At 36.8% G+C, this 27,503-nt stretch overlaps 1 protein-coding gene across 3 annotated transcripts in view; it reads left to right on the top strand.

The window, feature by feature from the left end:
* The window catches only part of LOC109103473 (plexin-A2), a 201,994-nt gene that overhangs the window by 77,546 nt on the left and 96,945 nt on the right, over positions 1-27,503 (top strand). For 2 of the 3 annotated variants that reach the window (XM_042750415.1, XM_042750414.1), the window contains exon 4: positions 18,167-18,301. In XM_042750415.1, coding sequence (XP_042606349.1) covers positions 18,167-18,301 — 135 coding nt within the window. Of the gene's footprint in view, positions 1-14,180; positions 14,515-18,166; positions 18,302-27,503 lie in introns of those variants that run through there. The other variant, XM_042750416.1, reaches the window with a different exon arrangement.

Here is a 27,503-nt window from a genome sequence, read left to right as displayed (position 1 = left end):
CCTCTTTGTTTCTTCCCTCTCTGTTGCTCTTTCTTTCTGAAAGAGGAAGTTCTCTCATGGCTGAAGTATGTAAGGTCTGGCCGGCAGCAGGGTCCATGACTCCCTCTCCCTCATATACGATATCAACTTCATAGTCCTTACTGAAGTCAGAGGAGCTGCCGTTGAGATTTTGCAGCTGTCGGCCGTCTAAAATGTGCTTTTATTTCCTGTCCTTATATGCATAATGTTCACGCTAGTGGGCATTTAGCGATCTAAACAAGAAAACAGTTCAGCAGTTGGGTTGATTGTTTTTTTGTTTTTTTTCAGTAAATTGTTAAAGATGTTGTTAATCACTCAACAAAGCTATAAATGGAGTTGTGATTGCATTAGCAGTGTTTTGCGCATACTTCACACTGGCACAGTGTTTCTGAGTAAAGCCGCAATGCCGTTCGAATAGTCTTCCAGTCTCCAATGCTAATAACAGCTTTTGCTGTCCACTGTGTGAATTTTTGTGGTGTATCAATTGTGGATTGCTTACTGTTTCACAATTTTATTTAAACTGTAAAGATGGCACAGTCTTATTGTGTATGTGGCTCAGAGTCGGTTTGCTCTCAGGGGCGCAGAAAACATATTTGCAGTTGTAGTTTTTTGCTAGAGATGAAAAGACTCGTCTTATTCATGAAGGACTCTTATGAGCCAGTTTTGTTAAAGAGTCAGTCAACGTGACTCACAAACTTAGAAGATTTGTGTCTGAATCAGTCAGAGAGGTAAATGAATGAAGATCTGACACACTGGCTGAATATTTATTTGAAAGTGATCAAATATGTCAGTAAAACAGTATTGTAAGTATGTTTTGTTTAGGACACAATTCTGCAGGAAACATTGACACACATACACACACTCCACATAAAATCACATCAGCCATGTGAGTGGAAGCCCCGGGGAGCTTGTCTGTGGATGAAGTCTGATAAATTCATTTTGTTTTCTCTGGGCTGAAAGAAAGACAGAGATTGTCTGATGTGTCTGTCTCTACCATGTCTTACGACTATGAGCTTATTAGCTCTCATCATAGACATAGAGTTAGTGGTATTTTTACCACAGATATTGTTGCATTTTTCATCTAATTGGATGACATATGTACCAAGGGTGTTGATTTTCATTTTTTATTTTTATGAATTAACATAAAAACCGCAAGGCTGTGAAGTATTTTCAATTTTGTTGTCTTGCCGATTAATTTGAATGCGTATTTATTTCCAATAAATGATTCATTTTTTTCTGTCATGGCTCACAGGTGAATCACTGTGTTTTAGCTTCTGTTTGTGTCATACAGTATGTTGATTTTGTGTGTATTTGTGTGCAGATTAGATTGAGCGGTCAGACGGTCTGCTCTGATTAATCACTGAGCAGTCAAGCGAAGCCAGAACGTTTGCAGCCCATGTTTGTGTGACCAACCGATTTAATGGCTGCACAAACCATGCGTTGTTTTGATCTCACATCAGTCAAAATGAACAAAACAGAAATTGAGAGGGTTGGTCAGCTGTGTGGGTTTGCACATATGTCATACCTTCATTTCCATACAAAATGTGTGTGCAGGTAGTAGGAGGGGACTTCGTAGGCAATAATGATATTGGTTCCGGCACTGGGATCAAAGGTCAATGAGTTAGAGGATGGGAGATTGATCAGTTCAAACGATGATCGATTGATATGAATGCCTTGCACACACAGATAGATGGATGCACATTCATGCAGACAGACTCAGCAGTCATGGCCAATAATTCACTAAGATGACTGCAAGCCAGCTGGACCCCAAAACTACCCACCCTCACTCCCCTTTCTCCTCCACAGGATGGTGGGCACAGCAGACCCCCCTTTCACCCCTTTACCCCTCCTTTCAGGCATGTGTCAGCTGCACCCGTTCCCCAGGCATCCCCGTGCCTCCGGGTCTGTCAGGGTATGCTCAGTTCATCCACCCCCCTTTTTTCTATCCTCTTTGTCCATTCATTGGGGATTATTGTTATTGAATTATGCTACAGCCCTGTCACTCTCCCTAGATCACAGTTTTACCCCCTCCTACCGTCTCTGTAGGGGCTACACTTGGGAGGGCGTCTGTCCGGGGTCAGGCCCCCCGACACACGGCTGAGGGTGAGAGGAAGTGCAGGCCTGTGAAGCGTGACTTCCTCTACCTGGGATGAGTGCCACTGAGCACCAAAGAAGTGACAAGCTGCTCACTTGATGGATGCGGGGGATTCGTTTGATTCCATCTTAATGTTAACACATCATGAGCAGGACCACATGGAATCTGGGCCTGTAGAAAAACGTCAGTTTGGTTTTCAAGTTGCACACATCAATCACCCATTCATTTATAATAATTTAAAAATATTCATTATTGGGATAGACAAAATGTAACATTTTATGATTTAGTATCCAGTATTGGTCGATATTGATTTGCAGTTGACATTTTTCGGGGAACTGCATCCCTTTTAATGTCTATTGGTTAAATGCCTGATTTTAGCGACCATTAAGAATGTAGTATTCCCAGCTGCTTTTAACACGTTGAAAATCATTCTTCAAACAAATGACTCATTTGAGCCAGCTCGTTTAAGAAATCAATCAAAAAGACTCAGGCTTTGAATAAATCAGAATGGTTACTGAATTACCACTGATGGGATACTCACCGATGGATGTTTGAAATAATGAGAAAAAATACATCTACTTCATTCTATGCATCTTTTTTAAATACATTTAATTATATAGTTATATAATATTTTTACATATAAAAAAAAGTTTAAGAAATATTTTAAAAATATTTATTAATTTATTTATTGTAGAGTGGTCACTTACATTATTGGAGGCCTTGAGTAGTCTGTCTATTAAGAAAATCTAGCAAATTATTTATTTACTTCATTCTGTGTATTCCGTTCTTTCAAATCAAGGCAGAAAAAGTCTGCCAGATCTATCTGGACCTGCTCAGGACTGAAAGGGAGGAACGGATATAATGTGAGAAGTACAACAAAATGGGAAAAGGGCAGGAGACAGAGCTTGCAGCCTTGCAGACGCCAGGGGAGATGTCTGTCTTTCCACATGGCTGCCTGTGCACATGAGTGACTAAACCCATCACCTTGGTCTGTCTGTATCATAGCATACTCCATACTTTAGCAAAAGGCCCTTTAATTCCAGATCTTCATGAGCACCATCGGGAGTCAGCAAGAATCTCGCCAATGTTAAGCACCACTTGCTCACTAACCAAAACTGCTAGGCGGTTAAATACAGGGCTTGCTAAGCAGACCTCTGGAATTTATAAGCATTTTTGTAAGTATTGCATGTCCATTGCCATCTGAGGAGCCACAGTATTTGTTTTAAATATAATGTAGCAAAAACAACATACTAAAATGGCCCCACATCCATCTACACCCCCTGCTCGGACGTCCCATGGCTCAGGCACAAGACTGAGGTCAAATGACACACTCACACACAAATACACAGTGTTTTATGCTTTTGTTGGTCTTCACGCCTCCTTTTGAGCCCTCTATTCCACAGAGCAGGATCATCACTTCCTGTTTAAGAGCCCTCGGGACTGAGTGTTCACACATGCACACATTTTTTACTCATTCTGACTCTCCTAAACACAAACTCATTTACCTCATCAAAGCATAGTTTTGTGTATCCCCACTAAGACAGAGGCCGTTTTCGATGCCTCCTACATATGGAGCCCATTATTCAGGCTTTATTTATTCACACAAAAGGTGGGGGTCCAGCCAACCATAAAGTGAGGGAAAGACTGAGAGAGAAACAAAGGGAAAGATGAGCAGACTGTTTATGTACACTGTCCAGAATGTTAGTCATTTGAACAGAAAAAGAATGTAGGAAAGGTACCGGAAAACCATATCTAACCATATATGGTGAAAATTATCGGTCTTTCTAGGCAGTGTTATAATTTTCTGTGAAATAATGTAAATATTATGGTTTTTGGAAGTAAAAAGTATGAATTACCTTATAATTTAGAGTCAAATTCACAATGCATGTGCTCTTACAGTAAAAAAAAATAAATAAATTGCTTGCATGTTTTTGCAAGTAAACATAATTAATTATCTAACAATTTACAGTGAAAATGTTTGTTAATTACTATATTTGTTATTTTTATAATTTTTGTTTTGAGTTAAGTACATTAGGCTTCTCTGTTAAAATTGCATGCTTTTTATGAATTATTCTGGTTATCAGTATATTGGTCAATAACAAATTGCAATGTCTGAGATGATAAAAAGGATAGATATTTGTCGCAGTATAAATCAGGTTTAAGTAGTAGAATATATATTTAGTCAATGCATTTTTATATTTCTATCAGCATTTTTTTTTTTTTTAAAGACAAATTTATTTATTTTAACAAGAACCTTTTTCTCGCTGTCATAAAGAAAATAACTTTGGAATGAGAGAAAGGAAAAGAGGAAATGAGACGACGAGAGTTTGGAAATACTTGACAGGACCAAGATTGTTTTGCAGAAAAAATAGTATAGGTGTAAAGAGCTGTTTCTTCATATTCTAACCACCAAATGAGAGAGAGAAAGGAAGAGAGAGGGGCAGAAATTTTTAGAAAGCTCTGTTCAGTTGATGAAATTGACCAACAGGAAACCCGAGTGTTTCTGGCCTGAATCTGGACAAACACAGAGCCGACGGGACGGAGTCTGTGGTGAGAGGATAAAAGAGGGGAAGAATGAGCGAGGGAAGGAATTTGGTGTGTTCTTTCATTTTTGGCTCTTAGATCTTCAAATAAAGAGTGGGAACGTAACTCTACCTGTTCATAGAGGAGAGAAAAACAACAAATCTCTTAAGTATCCGAAGTGTTTCTCATGGAGAGAATTAATAAAAATGAAATCAAATATTCCTTATAAAAATTCGTCCAAGATCAAATGAGAGTATTTGGTTGTAAAAAAAAAAAAATTTAAACATAAAATAATAGAATTAACATAATTAAAATATATTACTTGACACAAAATTATGTATAGGCCTAATAATTTTTCTTACCCCATTTATGAAATAACTAAAATAAGAACTTAATGTTTTGTAGTTATTTTACTTTTATACAGTATTACTAGAAATCAAGACAAAGAAATCCTGATAACAGTACAATACTTTACCTCAACAATCATCTCATTTGTGTCTTTTTATTCATTTCTCCTTAAGAATAGAAACATAAGAATATAGGTTTGTCTGTTGCAGATAGAGAGACAGCAAGACAGATGGAGGCTGAGAGTCAGTCCTTTCCTGGCCATCTCATTCAAACAAACCATTTTTTAATTGATTTCTGCTTTCATTCCTTTAGAATATGTAATTTAGCAACACGCAGATGCTGTCCAGCTCACTAAATCTTAAACAGCCGACACAAAATGCAAAACATTCGCTTTCCATCTCATTATAACAAACGTCTGCCTCTTGCGAAAACAATAGAGCGCATTAAATCAACAGCAACTGTGTTTGATTTGCCATTCGCTCAGTCGTGGACACGCGTCTCGATCGAGCTGCCAGAGCCAGACGTTACCTCACAAAGGCAGTTTAGAGTGAGGAAATGCTTTATGGTGCAGGTAATGCAGCGCAGCATCACTCCACAGAGAAGGACAGGCAGACACAGACATCCATAGCTTCTCAGTGCCAGTCAGGACGAGACCGGCTCTTCAACTCTCGGTAATAAACCATAATTGGAGGATATGGCACATGGTAGATGTCCTATTTTAAACAGATAGTCTAATATTTGTGCATCCTGTCGGCTAGAACATTAATTTCTAGTGTCTAAGCAGCTGTACCTGAATGGGCTGTCAGCATTTGAAATAATTTGATTCACATTTGACCCACATTAGACAGCAAGCTGTCATTCTTTTCCATAATGAGGCTCTCTGAGCACACCCTAGAGCCTTAGCAGTGGACATTTGGGGGGGGTCACACACACACTCACCCGAGGCCCTTTTCCTCAATTGTCTATAGCGCAACTTTCCTCCTGCCGTTCTTGGTTTCCTTGTCGTAGATGAACATTATCATGCCGTGTTTCCGCATACAGTTAGCACACTCAAATTAGACACAGACACACACACACAGTGGTTGGGCACTGACCGGCAATAATAGCATTAATGGTTCTGGCCTACATACAGTGTCTTCCAGGCTTGTGTGTGTGGAATGCACAGGACGCAAAGCCAGACGAGAGAAGGAAAGGTTAGATTTGCATACATAATAACTGAACCCAATCTCAAAACATGTGGCGGCTGAACAATGATACTGATGTTCGATAGTGTTTAAAATAACATTTTTCACACAGAGCCAGACTTTTGACTATCACCATGGAGTCTGGTCTATTTGGCCTTTTCTTGCAGCCAAGAAGCTCCCACTTGGACAGAAAACACAGTCTGACTGATGCAAAATCACTGTTTTTGCAGTTTGTTTTAGAGGAAGTTATTTGTTAAATCAAAAGACCCTGATGTACTACATTTTTGTGTAATATGAATAAGAGAAAGAAGCATAATTTACACATATTTAGCGCTCATTTTATTAGTCTGCTTGCTAGTGTGACCACATCAAGATATTCGGTGTGAAATTCTGTGTCTGTTCAGACCAACACAAATATTCACAACAGATTTTTTTTTTCTTTTTTTTAATGAAGATGAGCTTTTAAGTAGCTGAAGTGTATCCAACTGTGTTTATTCAGCCCGTCTGCTGTTTTTTAAATGCATTGGTCTAAACAGACAGAAAAATTGGGCTGATCGTTTTTTTTTTTTTTTTTTTTTTTGGCTTATACTACCTAGTTGTTTTCTTCTCTTTTCTTTCACTCTGCTTCTTGTTGTCACCCTTATTCTTTTCAATGCCACTGCTGATCTCCTTCAGTTTATCAAATGCTGTTTTCCTTTGTCTTCTGATCTTCTTTTACACACACACACACACACACACACACTGGGAATCGGTCTGTCCTTCTTTCCTTCAGTGGTCTCTCTCTGTGTGATCAGTCAAAAAATCTGTACCATACTCATATACTTGTTAGAGATGCATGACTGTAAGGCCTAAAACATACTCAAGTGAATAAACAGACATGCTAGCTAGCTACTTAAATAATTGTGAAAAATATTTATACAAGAATATTATCAACATATTAAATGATTTCTGAAGGATCATGTGACACTGAAGACTGGAGTAATGGCTGCTGAAAATTCAGCTTTGCCAGCACAGGAATAAATTCAAAACATTAAAATAGAAAACATTTTAAGTTGTAATCATATTTCACAATATTTTTACAAAACAAGCATTTATGTCTGACCACTTGCATACATTTTGTTTCTGGCCTAGGAGCTTAATAGTCACAGCTCAGGCATTTCCTTCCTATTTCACCTCTCAACCTTCCTTTAGATCCGTCTGTGTTGAACAACCTTACAGAAGTGCTGAAAGGAACAGTAATAAGTGGAAATATATATCAGCTTTCCTGTGTTTTTTAGGGAGGGTCATTTGTGGAAGGCAAGTCTAAAATCCCCCTCCAGCCCTCGCCGCACCTCTGTTCTTATAATATATTGAACGGCCGAGACAATAACACACATCTGGTTTCCACCTCCCTATGGTTCTGTCAACGTGATTTGCTGCAACCGGGGAGTGCTTAGAGCTGGCATGGCGTATAGTCGTCCACTGCTACTCCAGCCCACCCATATGTGTGCGTCTTCTGTATACGAGGGCAGGGCAGCATGTCATTAAGGGGTGATGGAGGTGTACACTGACGACAGCAGGAAGCGAAGGACCTCAACTGAATTTATAGTTGCAGTCACCCATGAGAGAGGAGAGCTTTGCTGTTATGACCCCCCTCCTCTTTACCCACAATGCATAGAGGTTGATTTAGTGGTGATCTTGTCTTTGTAACAAGACCTCCAGGTTTTGTTCCATTATTGATCTGCTAAGGGGGTATTAGGTATGTGTATGTGTGTGTGCTGCCAGTTTAGTGTGGCTGCATGATGTGCTCTCTCTTCTCAGTTTAGGACATTGGGATTCTTTGATTGATTCTTCAAGCTTATTTGTGCACTTTTGTCTGTTTTGTGTAAGTGTGTTTTATCATTATGAATGGAACAGTAGACTAGTTTATGTTTTATTTTTATTTTTTTATTTTTTTAGCTTTAATAATATTATATATAATATAATATTTTAGGATCACCAACTGATTAATTACAGCAGTTACATTTTAACCATTTATATACAGTATGCATACATACATACATTCATACATTCTCATATATATATATATATATATATATATATATATATATATTGTGTGTGTTATATATATATATATATATATATATATATATAATGTGTGTGTGAATATATATATATATATATATGGATTAAAGATGCTAAAATATTAAAGAAAAATTACAAATTTAGAAAAATTAAAACAGCCTCCTATACAGTTGTTGATACTAGAAATTAAAAATGTTATTTATATATATTTATTTATTTCTAAATACCAATATCTTAATATTATAAATATAACTACTTGATTTGTGTGTGGGGGTATCTTTTCTAAAAAAATATTTAATAATTTTTAGTATCAACTTTATGGGAGGTTGTTTTAATAATTATTTAATCTTTATCATGTATATTGTTAATATGTTTAATTAGCTTTGTAGGACATGGATTGATCCGAATGATTCAAACCAAAAAATCATTTGTTTTTTATTTTTGGTTTTTTTTAATGGTTAATTTAAAAGAACCAGTTCATGAGTCATTTGATCATAAAATGACAATTGAAATTAAAATAATTGCTTATGAATCAAACTGAACTTCTTGCACTTTTTGATTCACTAAAAAGAAAGTCCATATATTAGTCAATATATTACATTGAAACAACTGACTGAATATTACATTTTGAAAATATATAATTTAACACAACCCCAGAACGTATATGCAGATTAGTCCAGTGTCCCTCTAACAAATGCCCACACCCAAACCTTTTTTTAAATTTATTTCTGAAAGTGTGTCAGACATATGTGCATGTGTTGGTGCACATATGTTATGGAAAGCTGTCATATGTGCACGTGTGATCAATTAGCACACATCTCACGAGACTCACCATAAAGCTGTTCACAGGACGTATGCACTGCGCAAAACGAGAATGTGTGCAACATTGTGCATGATTTGAGAGGTTACGTGTACATATTCTCTGAGCGGGTCAGTGTAAGGGCTTACTGCTGTAATACCCCCTGCATCCCGTGGGACGTGTTGCCATGGTTACCGTGATGGTGGCGGCCGATCCTGGGCATTAGGGTTGTGGCCTGCTTTGCTATGGCCATGAAAAAAAGCATGCTCAGCAGGTCACATGGCCCTCATCTCAGACTACAGCAGGTCATGTGACCCTTATCGCTCTCTACGCCCAGGAGGGCCATCGAACGAGTGGTCAGTCCTGGTAGGACAGTAGAAAGCAGATATTGCTTTGACTGAAAACAGCGTATCTGAGGCGTGAGTGGCCAGATAAGCTACAGGACGTCCGTAGGGAAAGCTGAACAGGTCATCTGATAAGAGGAACCCTGTCTCTCTCACACACACAGCTTTCCCTCATACACAGCTTCCAGCAAAAACAAAGCTGCGCTCCGTCTCTCAACACTTCGTTAGTCGTTTTCTCTTTTTCTGCTGTCCTCATTTCCTCTGTCCTGCTTTCTTTACACGCTTTATTCTCTCGCTCTCTCTGTCATGTCTGTGTATTGATGTAGAATGGTGCTGTCGAGTGATTCGTGTGAGCTTTAATCAAAACTCTTTATACAATTGCCTCGCAGGTGGACCAGAAGCTGATTTATTATCATCACACGTTTCTCTCTCTTCCGCAATCACTCTCTCTGTGTTGAATTATTTAGAATTCACTTTAATTAAACTACCAAAGCAGTACAAAATAAGTTAAATATGGTAAAATATTATACAGCTTTTTACAATACTTGATTCTAATAGAGTTTTGTATAAATAACCATTTATTTTAATTTCATTAAATTTTTTATTTATCAAATGCATACAAGTGACACTTCAAGGATCATGCATTTTTTTATAAATAAAAAAATATATATATATATATTATTAAAAAAATCTTTTTTTAAAGAAAATGATTAATGAAATAAAATGAAAATAAAATGGATGATTTCTATACTTTTGTGTTGCAAGCAAAATCTGACCTACTGTGGCCCATTCTGGGGTTCCGACAACAATCAGGCATCTGCAAACTTCTGGAGGTCCCTAGAGAGACAAATGGATGGCCATTGTGCAACCACGCATCATGAGAAAGAAAAGAAAGAACAGATAAGGTCCCAGGATATACTTTTATTGTATCGAAAGAGAGAGAGACAGAGAGTGAAAAATAGACTGACCTTATCAAAGGACAAAGACTGAAAGAATATTACTCCCAAGACGATGTAAGACAATGAACTGCATTTGTGTAGAAACAAAAGGAAGAAGAATAATGCATAAAAAACAATTCCTAGAAATGCACTTAGTAAATAAGATCTATATGTGTTTTTTTTCTGGTAAATAAGGTTTTGCATTGTACTGTAAGTATTTTTCTAATGCATCGTTAAGGGAGTTACATCATCAGAAGAAACATAATCTAACAACCTCAGGCAAGTTACATTTTTGGCCTCTAGAAGCAGAAATGCTTAATTACTAGGATGATAGTCTGACCTGGCCAGACTTTTGATTTACACCATAAAGTCTTGTCCTTATTGCAGCTTATTCTGGCCAAGATCTGCCCACTTAGACAGGAAGAGACTGTCTGACCATTGCGTTGGTCGTGTCATTTAAGACTGAGACTACTAGGAGGATAAATGAGGCTTTGATTCTGATTGATCTGAATGAATCTGGCACCCGTCTCGGTTTCCGCAAGCGGCTGACATGCGTTTCTTTATCATTTTTATTATTATTATTATTATTATTTTTTTTTAAAAGAGCATGCACTCATTTCGGTTTCAGTGTACTTTTTGTTCACTTTGTCAAATTACAGCCTGCTAACTTGCAATATAATATGATTGTTCTCTAGGGGAGAAATTTGAATTGTTTTGCATCGCCTTCCGTTTTCCTTTCAAACTGCAACTTAAGATTTCATTCTCTTCCACTTTCAGCACTTAAATGATAAGAGAGCGAGACAGAGAGACGCATTATGCTCATGTGAATGATTTGGCCACACAACAAACGTTTTTGAAGTTGCTTTGATAGAGTGTGCGTAATTATACACCTATAGATACTAAATTCACCGCGGCGGTTCTGAGCAGCTCGGCTGTCACTAATAATTGTGTTGTCGCTTAAGGTCGTTTTGGTTCCTCTGATCAGTTCTGATGCCAAAACACCCCACTGAGATTTGATTTTTTTTTTTTTCACTGGATCCCAACTGAGATTTGAGATTTGTCACACTCCTTTTGATGCCTAATGCTTGTCTTGAAAAAGCTGTTGTATATTATTAATATTCAAATAACCTTAAATGGCTACCCTTTATACTTTAAACCTTTAAAACAAAGCCTTGTTACAGCATGTTCACAATCAGTGTTGAGTCTTGAATTTTAATGGTGCATACCAATTTGTCTGTGGTTTGTTTTAACATGCTGTTTTTATGTTGCTTTGATACTCCTTTTATGGGTCTTGCTGTCGTGGTCCAAATGAGAGGGGCTGTTTAATTCACGTTTACATTATTTTTCTCCTTCGCACACAATTAATAGGACACCCAAGCTTACAGTAAATACTCTGCCAGCTCTCCTGGACACTGTTATTTTTTTCCTCTGAAAAAGTACTGTAGCTTCTCTACAGGTCTGGTAAACTCAAAGTAAAATCAAAGATATTAAGAGTACCGCAAAATCCATAAAAGAGTCTGAAACCAAAATGAGTCTCATTCTAAGCTATAAGCAAAGATTCTTATTAATCTTGTAAGGTCTCTGAACTTAGAAAGGTACAACATCGTATCTACGGAACTCTGTGAGAGAAAGGAAACCTCAGCGAGGAATTCAACTGCATAATAAATCCTAATGCAAAACAATTCAGGCCAATTAAGTGCAGAAAAACACCACATAACCACTGGTTCAACATTAGCTTTACCTCAAACTCATTTTCAGTGAGCTCACTTGGACACAATCCACCAGTCTGGCGGTGGTTCTGTCATTTTAAGACTTCCATAAATATAGCCGGCTGGCCGTAGCAGCGAGGCTGTGTGTTGGCATTTTTGGATAATTAGGGATATTTTTGATCATGTTTCACCACAACCCCCTTTTATTCAGATCTGGTTTCTGTAACCAGCAAGAAAAAAGCTGACTCTAAGTTGTGTGGGTTTAAAACTTAGGTCAGGTAATATCAAAGCAGGGAGATTCTTAGAAAGGCACTTTTGTTTCATCTCAATGGCAAACATTCATGTAATTAGACTGACCTAGTCATCTTTATGGTACTCATGTGACCATAGGTCACTGCTGAGGGATTTATGATGACATGCATAACTAGTTTTCCTCAGCTTTTTAGATACTGGTAGTCTTTAATTGCTTGTGGTTGGATTATCTATAAAAGCTGACAGAATTGGGAAAAGGAAAATGCCAATCATTTATTTTTGGGAGGAATTCATATTTTATTTCATGATCTACCATCATTATTGGAAACATGAGCAGGGCTGCAACCACCATAAACATAAATATAAATTCAGAATAGTGGTTAATATTATGTTTTAATGACACATTCTTTTATTTGAGTATAACTTCCCTTTTGTGCTTTATTGGAGTGTTTTTAATGAAAACCATAAGTTAGAAGTTGGCAACGAAAGGAATGGGACTCAGGAAGTTGGTTTGGAACTCGTTAAAGAAATATTCACACATTATGAAGCAAAGTCTAGTTTTAGTAAGTCATTATGATTAGGTGCTGATTATGCATTTGTTTTGCGTGTGTATATATAGCATATCACACAAGTGCATATGTTTAGTTTATGATGTTATTGCTTTATTTGCGTAATGAACTTCACATACTGTAGGCTCAAGTGTATGTTAAACAGACTAATGAAACTGTCCCCGATGTTCCTTGTGTTTAATTCCATTTAACTCTTTGGGGATGTTTTACTGGACAACAGACAAAATGATAAAACATTTTTTATTACTGATTTAAATTAAATTAATTTTGAGCCCTGCAAATATGTAAGCATCATAGTCAGAATGAAGGTGTCCACTCAATTCCGCTCTCTTGCTTTCTTTCTCTGTCCCTGAGAGGTTGGGATCTGCTTAAGTGCTCAAATGCATCTGGATGGAAAGTGACACACGGGCCGAGCAGTTTGTTGCTGTAACACATGCGTTATGGGAGATAGTGTTGTAGTACAGCAGCAAGAACAAAAGAGCCTGTTTTCTACTGATAGAAACCATCAGAAGACAGAGAGAGAGAGCGAGAGAGGAAGGGAGAGAGGGCTTGCTGACACCAGAATTCTTCAAGCTGACACAGGTGATGGATTAGATGTGTTATCCAGGCGGACTGGGGCCCAGAAAAATCTCTCCAAGAGCAGAAAGAGAGAGAGAGAGTGAGAGAGAAATACTGCTGCGTCCAACAGACCAGAAATATCCCTCCACATCTCAGCCCATATACAGGAAGAGAAAGAACCAACTATCTATCTATCTATCTATCTATCTATCTATCTATCTATCTATCTATCTATCTATCTATCTATCTATCTGTCTATCTATCTATCTATCTATCTATCTATCTGTCTGTCTGTCTGTCTGTCTGTCTGTCTGTCTGTCTGTCTGTCTATCTATCGTTTTATCGTTCTAACGTTATATCTACCATTCTTTCTGTTGTTCTATCTATCTATGCTGTCTATCGTTTTATTATTCTATCTATCATTCTATAATTCTGTCATTCTATGTATCGTTCTTTCTGTTGTTCATTCTATCTATCTATCTATCTATCTATCTATCTATCTATCTATCTATCTATCTATCTATCTATCGTTTTGTATGTCTGTCTGTCTATTGTTCTATCACTCTAACCACTGTTCTGGCATTCTAACTTTGCATAAATGCATGTATATTCATTGATACATTTATAATAAGAAGCAATTGCACAAATAAATACTTATATTAAATATAGTATAAATTATGTAAGTTTATAGGGAGATAAATCTGGATTATAGAGCAGAGCCATTGTGTTTGAATCCTTCTGTCTGCTACAAGTGAGTTGAGGGTCAGGTTGGCCTTTTTTTGACCGTTAACCCTTTCAGTTAGCATTACCCTCTCGCTTACTGGATAAGCGCTGACATTTGACCTGTGAGAGCAGACAATTTTGAGGAATCCCCTTTAGTGTAATTGGATTCAGTGTGTTCAGGTGGCAGAGTCTCTCTCTCTTTCTGTGTCTCGACATACTGCATGAGCCTACACATTTAAAATGGATTAGGGAAGATCTGAGATAGGCCACGGGACAGATTGCTCAGTCTGAGTTCTGTCTCTGACTCCCTCGCGCTCCCATGCACACACATTTAAACAAGGACATCCATTGTGTACGAGTCCCACAGCGATTGGAAACGATATTCTTGAGGTCTGTGCTTTTCATTGCCTTTTTTATAGTGAAAAAAAGAAAGAAAAATACATATGGGAAACGCATTCAGATTTTTTTTCTGGTCCTCTTTCTGCTTTGAACGTTCATGCTTAATGTGGTTTAGAGGTTATGGCTAAAAATAGACAAGGGAGTAAATATTGTTGCTGAATATCTTTGAGCAGGTTTATGTTTCAGTGCTTTGTGTCGGAATTAAATTACACTCTTGCTGTTCTTCTCTTACGCCTGCCATCTCTGTCATGTAATTACTTTAAAGGAAGGTTGAATTGTGCTTTAATAATACTTTTAGAGGTAAACAGAGTTGCGTATCCCTCTGGTTGTGGGAGGGTTATGTGGGTACGTTTCTAGTACGAGAAGAGTTAGTTAACATGAATAATCTGAAATGGGATCTATTCAAAGCGAGGTACCCTAAAGGTTCTTTCAGATGTGGGTGCGCGGATTCACGTATAAAGTGCTCATGAACAGTGTGGGAGCGAGTGTTCTGCAGTATGTTATCATGTTAAACAGCAAGAGAATGTCAATGTGAGTCTGGTTTCTCTTCAAGCACTTTTTTGTAGCACGCTTACATTCTCACATCAAAAGCGTCCTCTCGGCTTGAGCGTGTAGCTGGAAGGGACCGGCGGTCTCAGAAGTCCCTCATACAAATACAAACACACACACAAATGCATAAAAAAACAATATGTATACAAAGCGCTACTCATATATACTGTAGAGCGCCAGTGAATGAATATGCAAAATAAAATATTTGTAAGAAATGGAGAGAGAGACAGCATAGCATGCATATAAAAGTAAACTATATGAACTATACATATATACAGTATATATATAAATGAATAAATAGCATTGCATTATATTGACATGATCTCAGAGCTGATTGACATGAAAACACAAGCACATATAAAATGTAGATCCTCATTTAAAATGGGCGAAGCACACCGAATGCTATGTGATTGTTGGGTGTAGTTCAGCGTGGGCTCTGCTGTCAGAGCATCTCTGAATGAGAAAGACAGCTGCACTTACACTGCAGCCAAAGGGACGGCAGCCATCTATAATGTACATACGGGACTGAGGGAGGAAAAGAAAGAGAAGGAGAGAGAGTGCCAATAATGAAAAAGTAATGAGCAAATGTTGCAGAAGCTTGTAAGGAGAAGACAGAACAATGATGACAGAGCAAGACTCAAGCCAGGTGATCAACACATCAGTGGTCGGGAGTAAGAGAAACTATAAGAGATAATCCATTTCTAAAGGCATTCTGGTAAATGAAAGACATTGTACATATACTATTTAGAGCAGGGGATCTGCTTATTATTGATTTAAAAGAGATAATTGTGGGAAAAGTGTCAGGGTGTGTATATATGTTGTTCTCCCATAATAAAATGTATTAATTAAATTACTTATAAATGTGTGTATATGACTTTGTACGTAATTATTATATAATTTTGTATATATTTTTTGTTTGTTTTCAACAAATTAGAATACTTCATAAGACCAATAAAAAATAAAAAAAAATTAGTGAATTGTTGGCCTTCTGGAAAGAATGTTCATTTACTGTACATGTACTCAATACTTGGTAGGAGCTCCTTTTGCTTTAATTACTGCCTCAATTCGGCGTGGCAATGATTGTCTTCTGGACAACTGTCAGATCAGCAGTCTGCTTGTGATTGTGTAGCCTAGTGAACCAAACTGAGAGACCATTTTGAAGGCTCAGGAAACCTTTGCAGGTGTTTTGAGTTGATTAGCTGATTGGCATGTCACCATATTCTAATCTGTTGAGGTTTTTATTACATGTGAGCCAAAATCATCACAATTAAAAGAACCAAAGACTTAAACTATTTCAGTCTGTGTGCACTGAATTTATTTAATATACAATTTTTACAATTTGAGTTGAATTACTGAAATAAATTAACTTTTCCACGACATTCTAATTTATTGAGATGCACCTATATATATATATATATATATATATATATATATATATATATATATATATATATATATATATATATATATATATATATATATATATATATATATATATATATATATATATATATATATATATATATAACTGTCTACCTTATATTATATATATATTAAATGGCTTTGCAATATCACAGTGTGTAAAGTATACAGTATCTATTCGAGGGACGCTGCTCCATTTCTTTCCTTAGCCTTTAAAGCTGTGCATGCTTCCATCACCTTTACAATTTCATCCAAAGAACCTACTGTCTGATTGCTTTATAGTCCCCTGTAGGACCAGTGAACACAACATTTAACTCAACAACCAGCGTGCTAGACCCACTTCCTGCCTGCAAATGAAGTATGTTCTTCAAAGTGCCCTCTGTGGACAACTGGACACAGTTCTCCGTGACATAAGGTCCCAGCGGTGCGCGCCGCAGGTCGTATCAGGGTCGCGCTCGGCCGAACAAGAGGAGGCGGGTCTTGTTGACTGGCTGACATGTTTTATGTATGAACACATTTACCATTACGGCAGGACGTCAGTGCACTGTAAATGTCCGTTTAGTGGATTGGGAGTCTGCCGTTCACAGATGTTTTTTACATTCAGTGGAGTGGACTAATGTTTGAACAGCTTTAGCGTGGCGTGGACATGATTTTTTTCCCCCTCCCGTGCTTTGGGCCAGAATTATGTTGAGAAAGATTGTGGAGAATGACAAGTTGTTGTTTGTTTTTGCCTTTGAACTCTGGTAGGTTTAGTTCAATGATCTTTGCTCTTTTGGAAGATCTGTTAGGGTCGTCCTCAGTCGTCCTCATTCTCTATTGTTAAGCACTACTAGACAGACACATGACCTAGGACTGACCTCAGTCAGACATATACAGCCACAATGTGTCCTGGGCTTTTAATTGTCTTTCGGGGTGGGTGAAAACAGTGGGTGGAGACGGTTTAATGTGAAACCTGTGACGACTATTAGTATTTCATCAGATTTTTTTGCTCTGAGATGATCTTTGACCTGTTTAAAACCCCGTTAGCCATTGTAATAATGTCTAAAAAAATATCTAAAACAGTGTAAATTATTAAAATATAATATAAATAATATATTGTATAAATTAAAACATACTTATGTTACATAATAATGTATATATAAACACTGTATGAGAAAATACTTATAAAAAACATATAATATAAATGTTTGTATATAGTATAATATAAAAATATTAATATATAAATATTTTTTTAAAAAATATGATTAAAAATATAATACAATATATAATTTGTTTTATATATATATATATATATATATATATATATATATATATATATATATATATATATATATATATATAATATATATATATATATATACATTTGTAAAAAATATATAATAATAAAATATATATTGTACAATTGTATATAGTATATTTTATATAGTATATATATAAAATTACATTTATTAAATATGATATACAACATGTTTTTGTAAAATACTTTATTTTAATGTGATTTTTTATCATGTTGTTATATAAGTTATATATGGCATTATACTACATAATATATATATATATATGTGTGTGTGTGTGTGTGTGTGTGTGAAAATATAAAATGTATAATATGTAAGATATTGTACAACAATTACAATTCTGCTCATGATCGAATGTTTTCTTCTTTCTCTTTCAGATTCGTGTTGACGGTCCTCCTCAAGGTGGTGTCCAGTATGAAACTCTGCCGGTCATCAAAGACGGAAGCCCTATTCTCAGAGACATGGCCTTTTCCCTGAACAACAGCTACATCTACGTCATGTCGGAGAGACAGGTCTGAATATATACATGTATATGCTTTCCCCTCCCGTTGTCTTTCTTCCATCCATAACAGCTGTAGGATGGAGAGAACGTGACAGCATCCACTAATGAAAGAGAGCAATGGGAAGAGAGTAGAGTAGCTGTGTCAGTGAAGGAGAGAGTGATGGAGGGACAGCTGAAGGAGGAGAGATAGAGTGAGAACAAGGTCACTCCCTCTCGACAGCATAATGAAGAGAGAGAGAGAGATGGAGAGAGACCCTGCTCATATAATATCAATACACACAACACTTCCCATGGGACGCATTGCAGACCAGAGGTGGGCGGTATGAGTCATTTTATATTACAGTAACCCTATACATCACAGTATTATGGAAAACCCACTTTTTGCCTCAGAGTAAAAAAGGTAACTGTGACTAGTTTTTTTTTTTCTTTTTTTTTTTTTTACTGTAAAATCATTCCAAACATATTTCACATAATAAAGCAGTAATGCTGCTTCAAACTATGGAGCGAAAGAGTCTAAAAGTCTCAAAATGGTGTTATTGGATAAGCTGAAGCTGTTGTACAAAAAAGCAACTATTAATAAGAAAAATTATTACTTAAGTACATTTTTTATTTAAGTAAAATTCTTTATTAATGCACCAAGATACATTAATATAGTTAATTTTGAGTTTGTTAAATAGCTGAATATATAATTATTTGAATAATTATAAGTGCAAGTATTTTTTTATGTAATATAAATAACGTTTTCTATAAATACAAAATGTGTTTCATGTAATTACTATTACTATAGTATTTTTTTGCTTTTTTAAATTGCGCTATGGATATACTGCATAGCATAGCAGAAACTCTTACAGTTGACACATTTCTTGCTCTGAACAATATACTATCATACCGCCCAACCATATTTCAGACTATGAAATAAAGTGAAAGAAACGAAGAAAAATAGATAGAGAGAACCTCTAAAGGAGAAAAGAAGGAGAAAATACTGTCTCTACAGATGGATGACCAGGCCGGTTGCTTACATCTCCAGGCTTTTTTTAGCATCCATTCTAGAGGTTTGATATCCCCTCTGGGTGCCGCGTGGGCAGTGGGATGGGGTCGGGTGTGGCAGGAGGGAAGGGCCGGTAATGAGAGCGGTGGTTTAATGCACAGACGGCTGACAGGTTCACATCATATCGCTACACATGCGGCCCGCTGGGTCAGCCCCGCTGGGCGGCACGTGTAGTGGCAGATGAGAGAAAAATGAGGAGAAAGAGAAGGAGACTTGTTGAGTCAGCACATTGTGACTACGCACAAATCCTGTCACCCTCACCAGGGACGTAGAAGTGAGCCCAGCATTTTATCAACTTTGTGACTTGAGTCCCAGGCCCTTGCATCACCCAGACCTGGTGACAATGAATTAATAGCGGGGATATAGACTCAAAAAGACTCGGCTTTTTCTCTTTCTTTCTCACCCATACACTTAAGCTAAAAATATATTGATTTAAATAAGGTAAACTCTGACAGCATATGTGGGATGCTGTCATTTATCACAAAACAATATTTTTGACTCATACCTCAGTTTGCAAAAACTGCAAACAAAAACTGAATATACTGTCTGTGCATTTCTACTTATCCTATGTACTTTCATTGTAAATGCATTTCTTTGCAAACTGAGGGACAAGTCAAAATGTTCTTGTTCTTGTAGTTACAGTATATGGATCAGAGGTTTACAAACTGGTGTCCGGGGATTTATTTTTTTTTTTTTACAAATGTTTCATGTAACAGTTTTAGGGAATAGTATTGACTGATACCTCCAAAGATTCGTCCCTCTCATGCAGTAATTCAGACTGATCCCGTCGTAAAAGAGCCATCATTTCTTCACCCTCTTTTGTCCTGTTTTAAGTGTTTCAGGTGATTAATTCAATATTACAGCTTCTTAAATGGCCGTGTTGAAAGGCAATGCTGGGCTCAATGAGCTCTTTCAGTCTTGCTCGGGCTCAATTGCTCTCTGAGGTATTTCTCTTCATAACGCCCGCCGTATCTTCTGTGAGTAGTGTTAATATTCAGGATGCAGGTGTGAGACGTTCACTTGTTGGACTGAGAGATGGTGCTAAAGACTGCACGGCCTCCATCACCAAGCGCACCGCTGTTTGAGGAGTCAGTTGGCGTAGTCACACTTCACACTTCACAGAGCAGCAGGATTACCATTCACCTTTCAGCACAAGCTCTTATGCTAGCAGGAAACAGAGCCGTCATGGTGGAGTGCCGCTCACTGTGGTCACGTATTGGGTGTAATTTAATGAAAACAGAGCCAAAATGGCTGAACTAGGGTAGTTATTGTAGCTCCATGGGGATGTGTGGTATATTGTCTGTATGTTCGCTGGCTAAGAGGAGTCAAAATGGCAATCTCTGTCATGCTATCATTCAGAAAGAAGGAGTAGTACAGTGATGTTTCAGATGGTATATGGTCATTTAACATAATACGTAATAACATCATATTGTATGTAACTGAAGTACTGAACAATAATATTTGCAAAAGAAAGAAAAACAAAAATACAATTTTATTATATATATATATATTTATACTGTATATAAATGCATTTAAGTTAGCACTAAATCACAGCAAGCATTTCAAAAATGTTCAAATAGGCAGAAATTATTGATACTAAATGATTGACCAATTTAATAAAATGTTTTAAATTTACAAAGTATAATATATATACTTTATAATCTAATATTTAATATAACTAAAATTTTGATCAATTATTTTATGGATGCACGATATTGAAGTTCCGGGAGATAACTAAAAGCCAATATTTATTTTCATGTTATGGCCAATAACCATTGAATGGCCAGAAAATCTATACATCTATAAATCTATTAATTTGTAAAATGAATAAATAAAATACAATTATACATAATAAAAGTAAAAATAAAAACTGTATGTTTGGATGTTGAAGTGGATTTAGAATCACAACTTTGTAATTTATAGTATAATATAAAAATGTATTATTTATATACCGGTACATTTTTTTAAATTTGCTTAAAAAAAAAAAAAAAAATTATATATAAACTAATTTCCATAATCTTTCTGTCTAAAATTTAAAAATAGGTTGATGCCGGTAATTTTTAAACAAATCTATTTCATTGGCTGCACCGATATCATTTAGATTGAAGCAATATTATAGCCTAAAATTTTTCACTTTGCAAATTTGTCAGTCTGGTAATGGATAAAATCAAGACTGTGTTATTTCCCCTTTAACTATTCTGAAATATGAAAATCATATTATAGAACTCAAATGTGTTGCAAAAGTTGTTTTATGTTGTCATAACAAGGGTTATAAGGTCTGTGGTCATTTGCCATTTGTGAGTGTATCTGTGAGCGATTGATGAAAAGAGTACTGTACAGATGGATGACGTGGGGGTACAGATACACAGATTACAAATTTACATACAGTACATGCTCACATGCATCAGACACCGATGGATTTGCATTTAGTATTCAAGCATGCTCAAACCAGCATGAAATCTTGCTTTATGCAGAGAGACACGCACAAACACATTCCATTTTTACCCACAAACGCTTCACGCCACCTCATTTTCCATTCACCATCTATAATTCTTTTCTATGATGCCGTATATTGTGCGTTTCCTCAAAGACTCACATAAATACAGCTCATTCCAAATGCATAGCCATCCCTCACTAGAACACAAATAGATTTCAAACAGATTGCCTCACACTGACATAAAGAGAAATACACACATACGTACGTTCCTAGACTTCGGGCCCATTGTCTCAGTCTATATGTGCGAATGCCATGTTAATGGTCCGTAGTTATTAGTTAGAGCAACACAGTGGAACTGAAAGACAAATGAGCTCCAGACAAGATGTGTCCATAACCAAAGCAGTCAAAAACACAGGTTATGTCAGCCGTGTTTACCGAACGTCTGTGAAGGGCTTGAAAGAACGAGCGTTCAGAATAGAGCAGGAGCATATGCAGTCTTAGATCACGCAGGCGGTGAGATGGTGTCCTTTCTGTGGTAATTCATAGTCTTGTGATAAAGTGCTTTGGCTGTTTGGCTGGGGAAGGGAGCCAGAGGCTAACAGCTATGAAAGGTCAGAGCTGTTTCAGCTGATAACAGCTTTACAGAGACAGAGGGAGAGAGCGGCGGGCGAGGGAAACAAAAAGGGAGTCGTTGAAAGAGACATGCACATTTGCAAAATGTGTGTCAAAGACAGCTTCAAAAATATCTCATCTAGGTTTTACATTCCAGCCGACTGTAAACAGTCTTTACTTGTCACCTCTCCGCCAAACTGATGGCACATGAATAAAAGACTGAACTGCTGCAATCATAATACACATAATCCTGACCAGAAGAGAACCTCTATATCATATGATCTATCTCTCATTCTATTATTATATCTATCGTTCACTCTGTTGTTCTATATCCATCCACCCATCCATCTATCGAAATTAGTGATAGAATAAGCGAAAAGACTGTACCATACAATGACATAACGCGATCAAATAGCAACCAGCGAAGAGTGAGAGGCACGCACTCTTTAAAATGCAGCACACATGTCAGCAGTGTGGAAGCATTTAAAACTGTCCGAGAAAGACTCAGAAATCATTACAAGCACGGACAGCGAGAGATTGTTTAGGACTGCATCGCATGTCTTCGATGAGAAGAGGAAGGGGTGATTGTTGCTGGTTACTGTATGATGATTGAAATCCCGAAATGGCCTTAAACAATTAGTAAATAAACTGCAGAATGTTATGTTTTTTAATACACGCACGCATTGCATATATTCTGAGAGTGGCTGCTCAAACTTGTGGCTGATCTGCTTGTTAACCAGGGTCCAAAGCATAAAAAAAAATCTGCACAGTGCTACTTGTTAGTTGCTCACACATTTTTATGAATTTTTACAAGGCATGTGACAATGCAATGTACGACGTATTCTTAATAAGACTCATTTATAAATCTGCTGTTGTCAACAAAATACATGGGGGAAGAAACTCGAAAAACCGTGTCCGGTATTCAGCCCAGTGTTTCATTTTGTTCGGTTTCGGCCCAGACTTTTCATTACGGTGCATCCCTAAAAATGATTGATTCTTGCAAAAATCACTTACATATACGTAATCGATAGATAAATTAGATTTTATTTGAATGGATGTATAATATCCGTGTAATGTTGTATAGTGTTTTTTGTGTTATTATAATGTATTTTAGATGTGAACTATAAAACTATTATATCATATAGATATTACTATATGCATAGTAAGCTATACATATATATTTGGTAAAATTGTACATTTTATTCATGTTGTTCAGTATTGAAGAAAATATGATGCATGTGAAACATTACCGACTTGTGGCGTGAGCTCACTAGGGTTTGGAACAGCGCTTGTGTGTCATCTGTGCAACCTCACACAATCAAATGAGGCCTGAGCACTTGGGACAAGCAAAGCCACACCTGCTTCCACATGCAAATCCAGCACATGTAACCAACTCTGCTCGCTCTCATCGAAGCGTGTACACCAAACCCTTATGCAAACTATGAGGAGGAAAGACATATTGCCTTGCAGGTTTGTTCGGGTCCAAAACTCCAAAACAAATACTTTTTTTTATGTGGTGTTCAGTGCTTTCTGTTTTCTATTTCTATTCACTATAAATCTATAAATAGCACATTTTGCTCTAAATTTAATTGAAAGATCTGATGTGGATAACTAAAATGCCACAATAATGTGCCAGTTATTGTTCAATCAGGCTGGAGAGGGCTTGAGAATAGATTGGCAGTGTTTTGATTGGTCATTTAATCAGTTGCAGAATAAAATTGTTATTAACTCCCACCACATTAGTGGCGAGCAATTCACAATGAATCATTTATTCATTTAATTATCAGTCCCGCTAAGGCCATAGGTCAAAACCGCCAAGCTCTCATTTACAGCACTGAAAGCATCGCTTCAAAAACACGTTATATGATGTGAACATGTCTGTTGAAATATTTTTCTTTTCTAAAGAAATATGAGTTATGAGTCATCAGTGGCATCCAAAAGAGATGTAAAGCTTTGCACAGTAGTTTAATTTCATGAGTTGGCCTTAAAACCCATCTTAAGATTTGACATTGTCTATCCCACGGCAACTATCAAGAGTGGCGTGAAATTTCAGTCAGCGTGACTAATGCTTGTGAATAAAGTGTCGACTTTCACAACCAAACCCCATTCTCTGCATATGCTGCTGTCAGTCATATAGCAAGAATTGTTTAGGTTGAACTTGAGAATCCAAGATCTGCTTCATTCTTCCCCTCGACCCCTTCTCTTGCCTCCCCACCCCAGCTCGTAAAAGCAATGTAACCGAGATCATCAACCAAATAAAGGAGCCTCCATATTTCTGCCCTGGCAATTTCTCTCCCAAGTGCTCAGCTGTGAAATTTAAAATCCATGCATGGCTTCCCTTTTCCCCATCTTGAAGAACCAGATTATTTGCTCTGTGTCTTTGCATAGCCTTAGCCTCCTTTGGCGCACACACATACTGTACCTCGAATCATATGCATGTATTTACCATTTTGATCTCTCACTCACACACACACGCACGCACGCACAGAAGGACATTCTAGGCCTGTGCTACCTTTGTTCAGGAAATGTAGGAAATGAACTGTGTGGTTATCAAACGCAGGGAAATGGGATTTTTCACCCGGAGGGAGATTGTTTAGAGACTCTCTCCTCTCTTCCACAGTCCATTCCAGCCGGCTCCTAAAATAACACTCTTCTTATCCATTATCCAGCTGAAGATTGTCAACGCGGAAATCATCTCCCCGTTCGGCACTGGCATAACCAAAATTAGAGCCATCGCAAATGGAGGCGTTGGTGATTGAATGTTACATTTCTGTTACGAAAAAAAATGTAGTTTGATATTTCGGGATGGGGCACTGATAACTCCAACGTCCAGTAGGGATGTAGCAATATTATCAATATCATGGTATCGCGATATCAAAACTGCATAGATATTATCGTGGTCACATGATGATATGAAACAATAGGTCTTTAAGGCAAAAAGTGTAGTTTTTATCCGGTGTTTTCCGTGCCTCAGAATGGCTCTGTTCACAGTGAATGAATGCAGTGAACTCGTTTGTTGCACATGCTGTGAGTTTAGTGCGCGTTTGGGAATGCAACAGCCACCAGTTATGCTTTATTTTTGCGGCAGATGATTACATCTAGCATTCCACTAGGTTTGTAGTGAGACACGTTTTTTAAGCATGTTTTCACTGAAGCTGGAGTTTTCTTTCAAAATAAATACTCTACTGCCGTTTCCGTCAAAATAAAAGCGTAAAAATATTTAGTGTAATGCAAAAATAGTATACCTATGAAATATTAATTTTCATTTATTTTACAGTGCAATTGTTTTACAATATGTGGCTATTACTGTCATTGTTGTTAGTATTATTATTATTATATTCTAATTTGTTTGGCTTCCTAAAACACTAGTGTGAATGTAATTTAGACTGAGACTGTATACCACAAATAAAAAGAGGGTTGAGTCCACTTTAAAGTTCATTTACAAGTCAGTTCACTGACTTTTCTCTGACATAAATTTCTTTAAAAACATGGGTTGAAGCTCATAATTTTGAACTGTCAAAGTGCATTAGATAGAATAATTTAACTTTAAAATGTACTAAATTGTTCTTTTTTCCAATTCTTCATTTGTCTTTTTTTAATATCGCAATTAAATATTGTATCATTGACTTCATATCACGATATTATCGTATCAGCGATGTGATTTTATGTTAAATGTACGTATTTATGTATTCATATTCATTAAATTCATACTCTTCAAATTTATAAGTAAATGTATTATTTTATATTATGAACAACTACATTTAATAGTAAATTGGTGGTTTTAAAGGTCTATATATAACACTGTGGGATGATAGTGAATATGTGCACACACACACACACACACACACAGTTCATTATTTCCATGTTTTGTTATGCTACTGCTTTATGTTAAACTGACTATGTTAGATTGATTAGGGAAAAAAGTAATTTAAAGAAGTTTAACATAAGGCAGCAACATAACAAAATGTGAAAAAAATGGAGGGGTATGAATACTTTTGCAAGGCACTGTGTGTGTGTGTGTGTGTGTGTGTGTGTATATATATATATATATATATATATATATATATATATATATATATATATATATATATATATATATATATATATGACAGTACTTTATATAAAAAAAAAAAAAAAATCCTATTAACATTTTTATATTTTGCTTCATACAACTAACTAAAGTCCTGTCTATGCAGATAGTGCCCCCAGAAATCATATCTATCCTGTGATTTACACTCAGTGCCTTTGGAGTCTTTTGTTTGTCTTTGTTTTGTTTGAACTGTCCCTCATACTGCATGCAGATTGAGTTGGCCGTCAGCCACTGATTTCTCTGTGTGAGTGGAGTTCTGTAAATGTGTGCGCATGTGTCTGGATGTCAGCGTCTGGGTGACTGTAGCGTGGTTTAGGGGGATGGGGGTGTATATAATGAAAGGGCTAACAGGAAATCAACAGAGCAGAGGATGTGATTAATGAGAACAAAGCAGCATTAATATTCACTTAAAAGAAGTGCACACACTCAGCTCTTGATTCTCATACACAATGCACAGGAAGAGACCTGGTGCCTGGAATTCTGTTTTTCTGTAGTCTGTACAACAAGCTTGACTTAACAATGAGCTAAACTGAGGAATTGTGCCCAAAGTTCAGGCAAATTTGAAAAGAAAAATGTGCCTTCTCGGCCTCAGATGCCCCCTAGCATTTTCATGACCCCTGGTCACCCTGTGAAAGTGCAGCTGCTCTTGCTAAAAAATGGGAACAAGGAGAGTGTCTTGACCAGCGACCTCCGTCTCCCCTTTATCCACCAATCACTGTCATTCATGCTGCCCTGGACAAAGACTTAGATTAACTGTAGCTGTCATGGTAATTGACGGGGAAGAATGAAAATCTTCTTTTTTTTAAGCATAACGAATGAGAAATGTGATCCATTGTATTCATAAGAAATTGGAGCAGTCCAGCTTATCCAAAGTAGGTATGGCTCTGTTTACATCACAGTAGACATATAATAACATGTCAAGTTATATAAATAAACAATGTATTATGTAGAAACCTGAATTAATCATAAACTTATATTTTCTAGTGTTGTCAAATGATTAATTGCAATTAATCGCATCCAAAATA

This window comes from Cyprinus carpio, chromosome B23, assembly GCF_018340385.1.
Source record: "Cyprinus carpio isolate SPL01 chromosome B23, ASM1834038v1, whole genome shotgun sequence".
In the NCBI taxonomy this organism is placed as follows: Eukaryota; Metazoa; Chordata; class Actinopteri; order Cypriniformes; family Cyprinidae; genus Cyprinus; species Cyprinus carpio.
The sequence above is the reverse complement of the archived record's forward strand: the minus strand, read 5'-3'. Positions and strand labels throughout refer to the sequence as shown.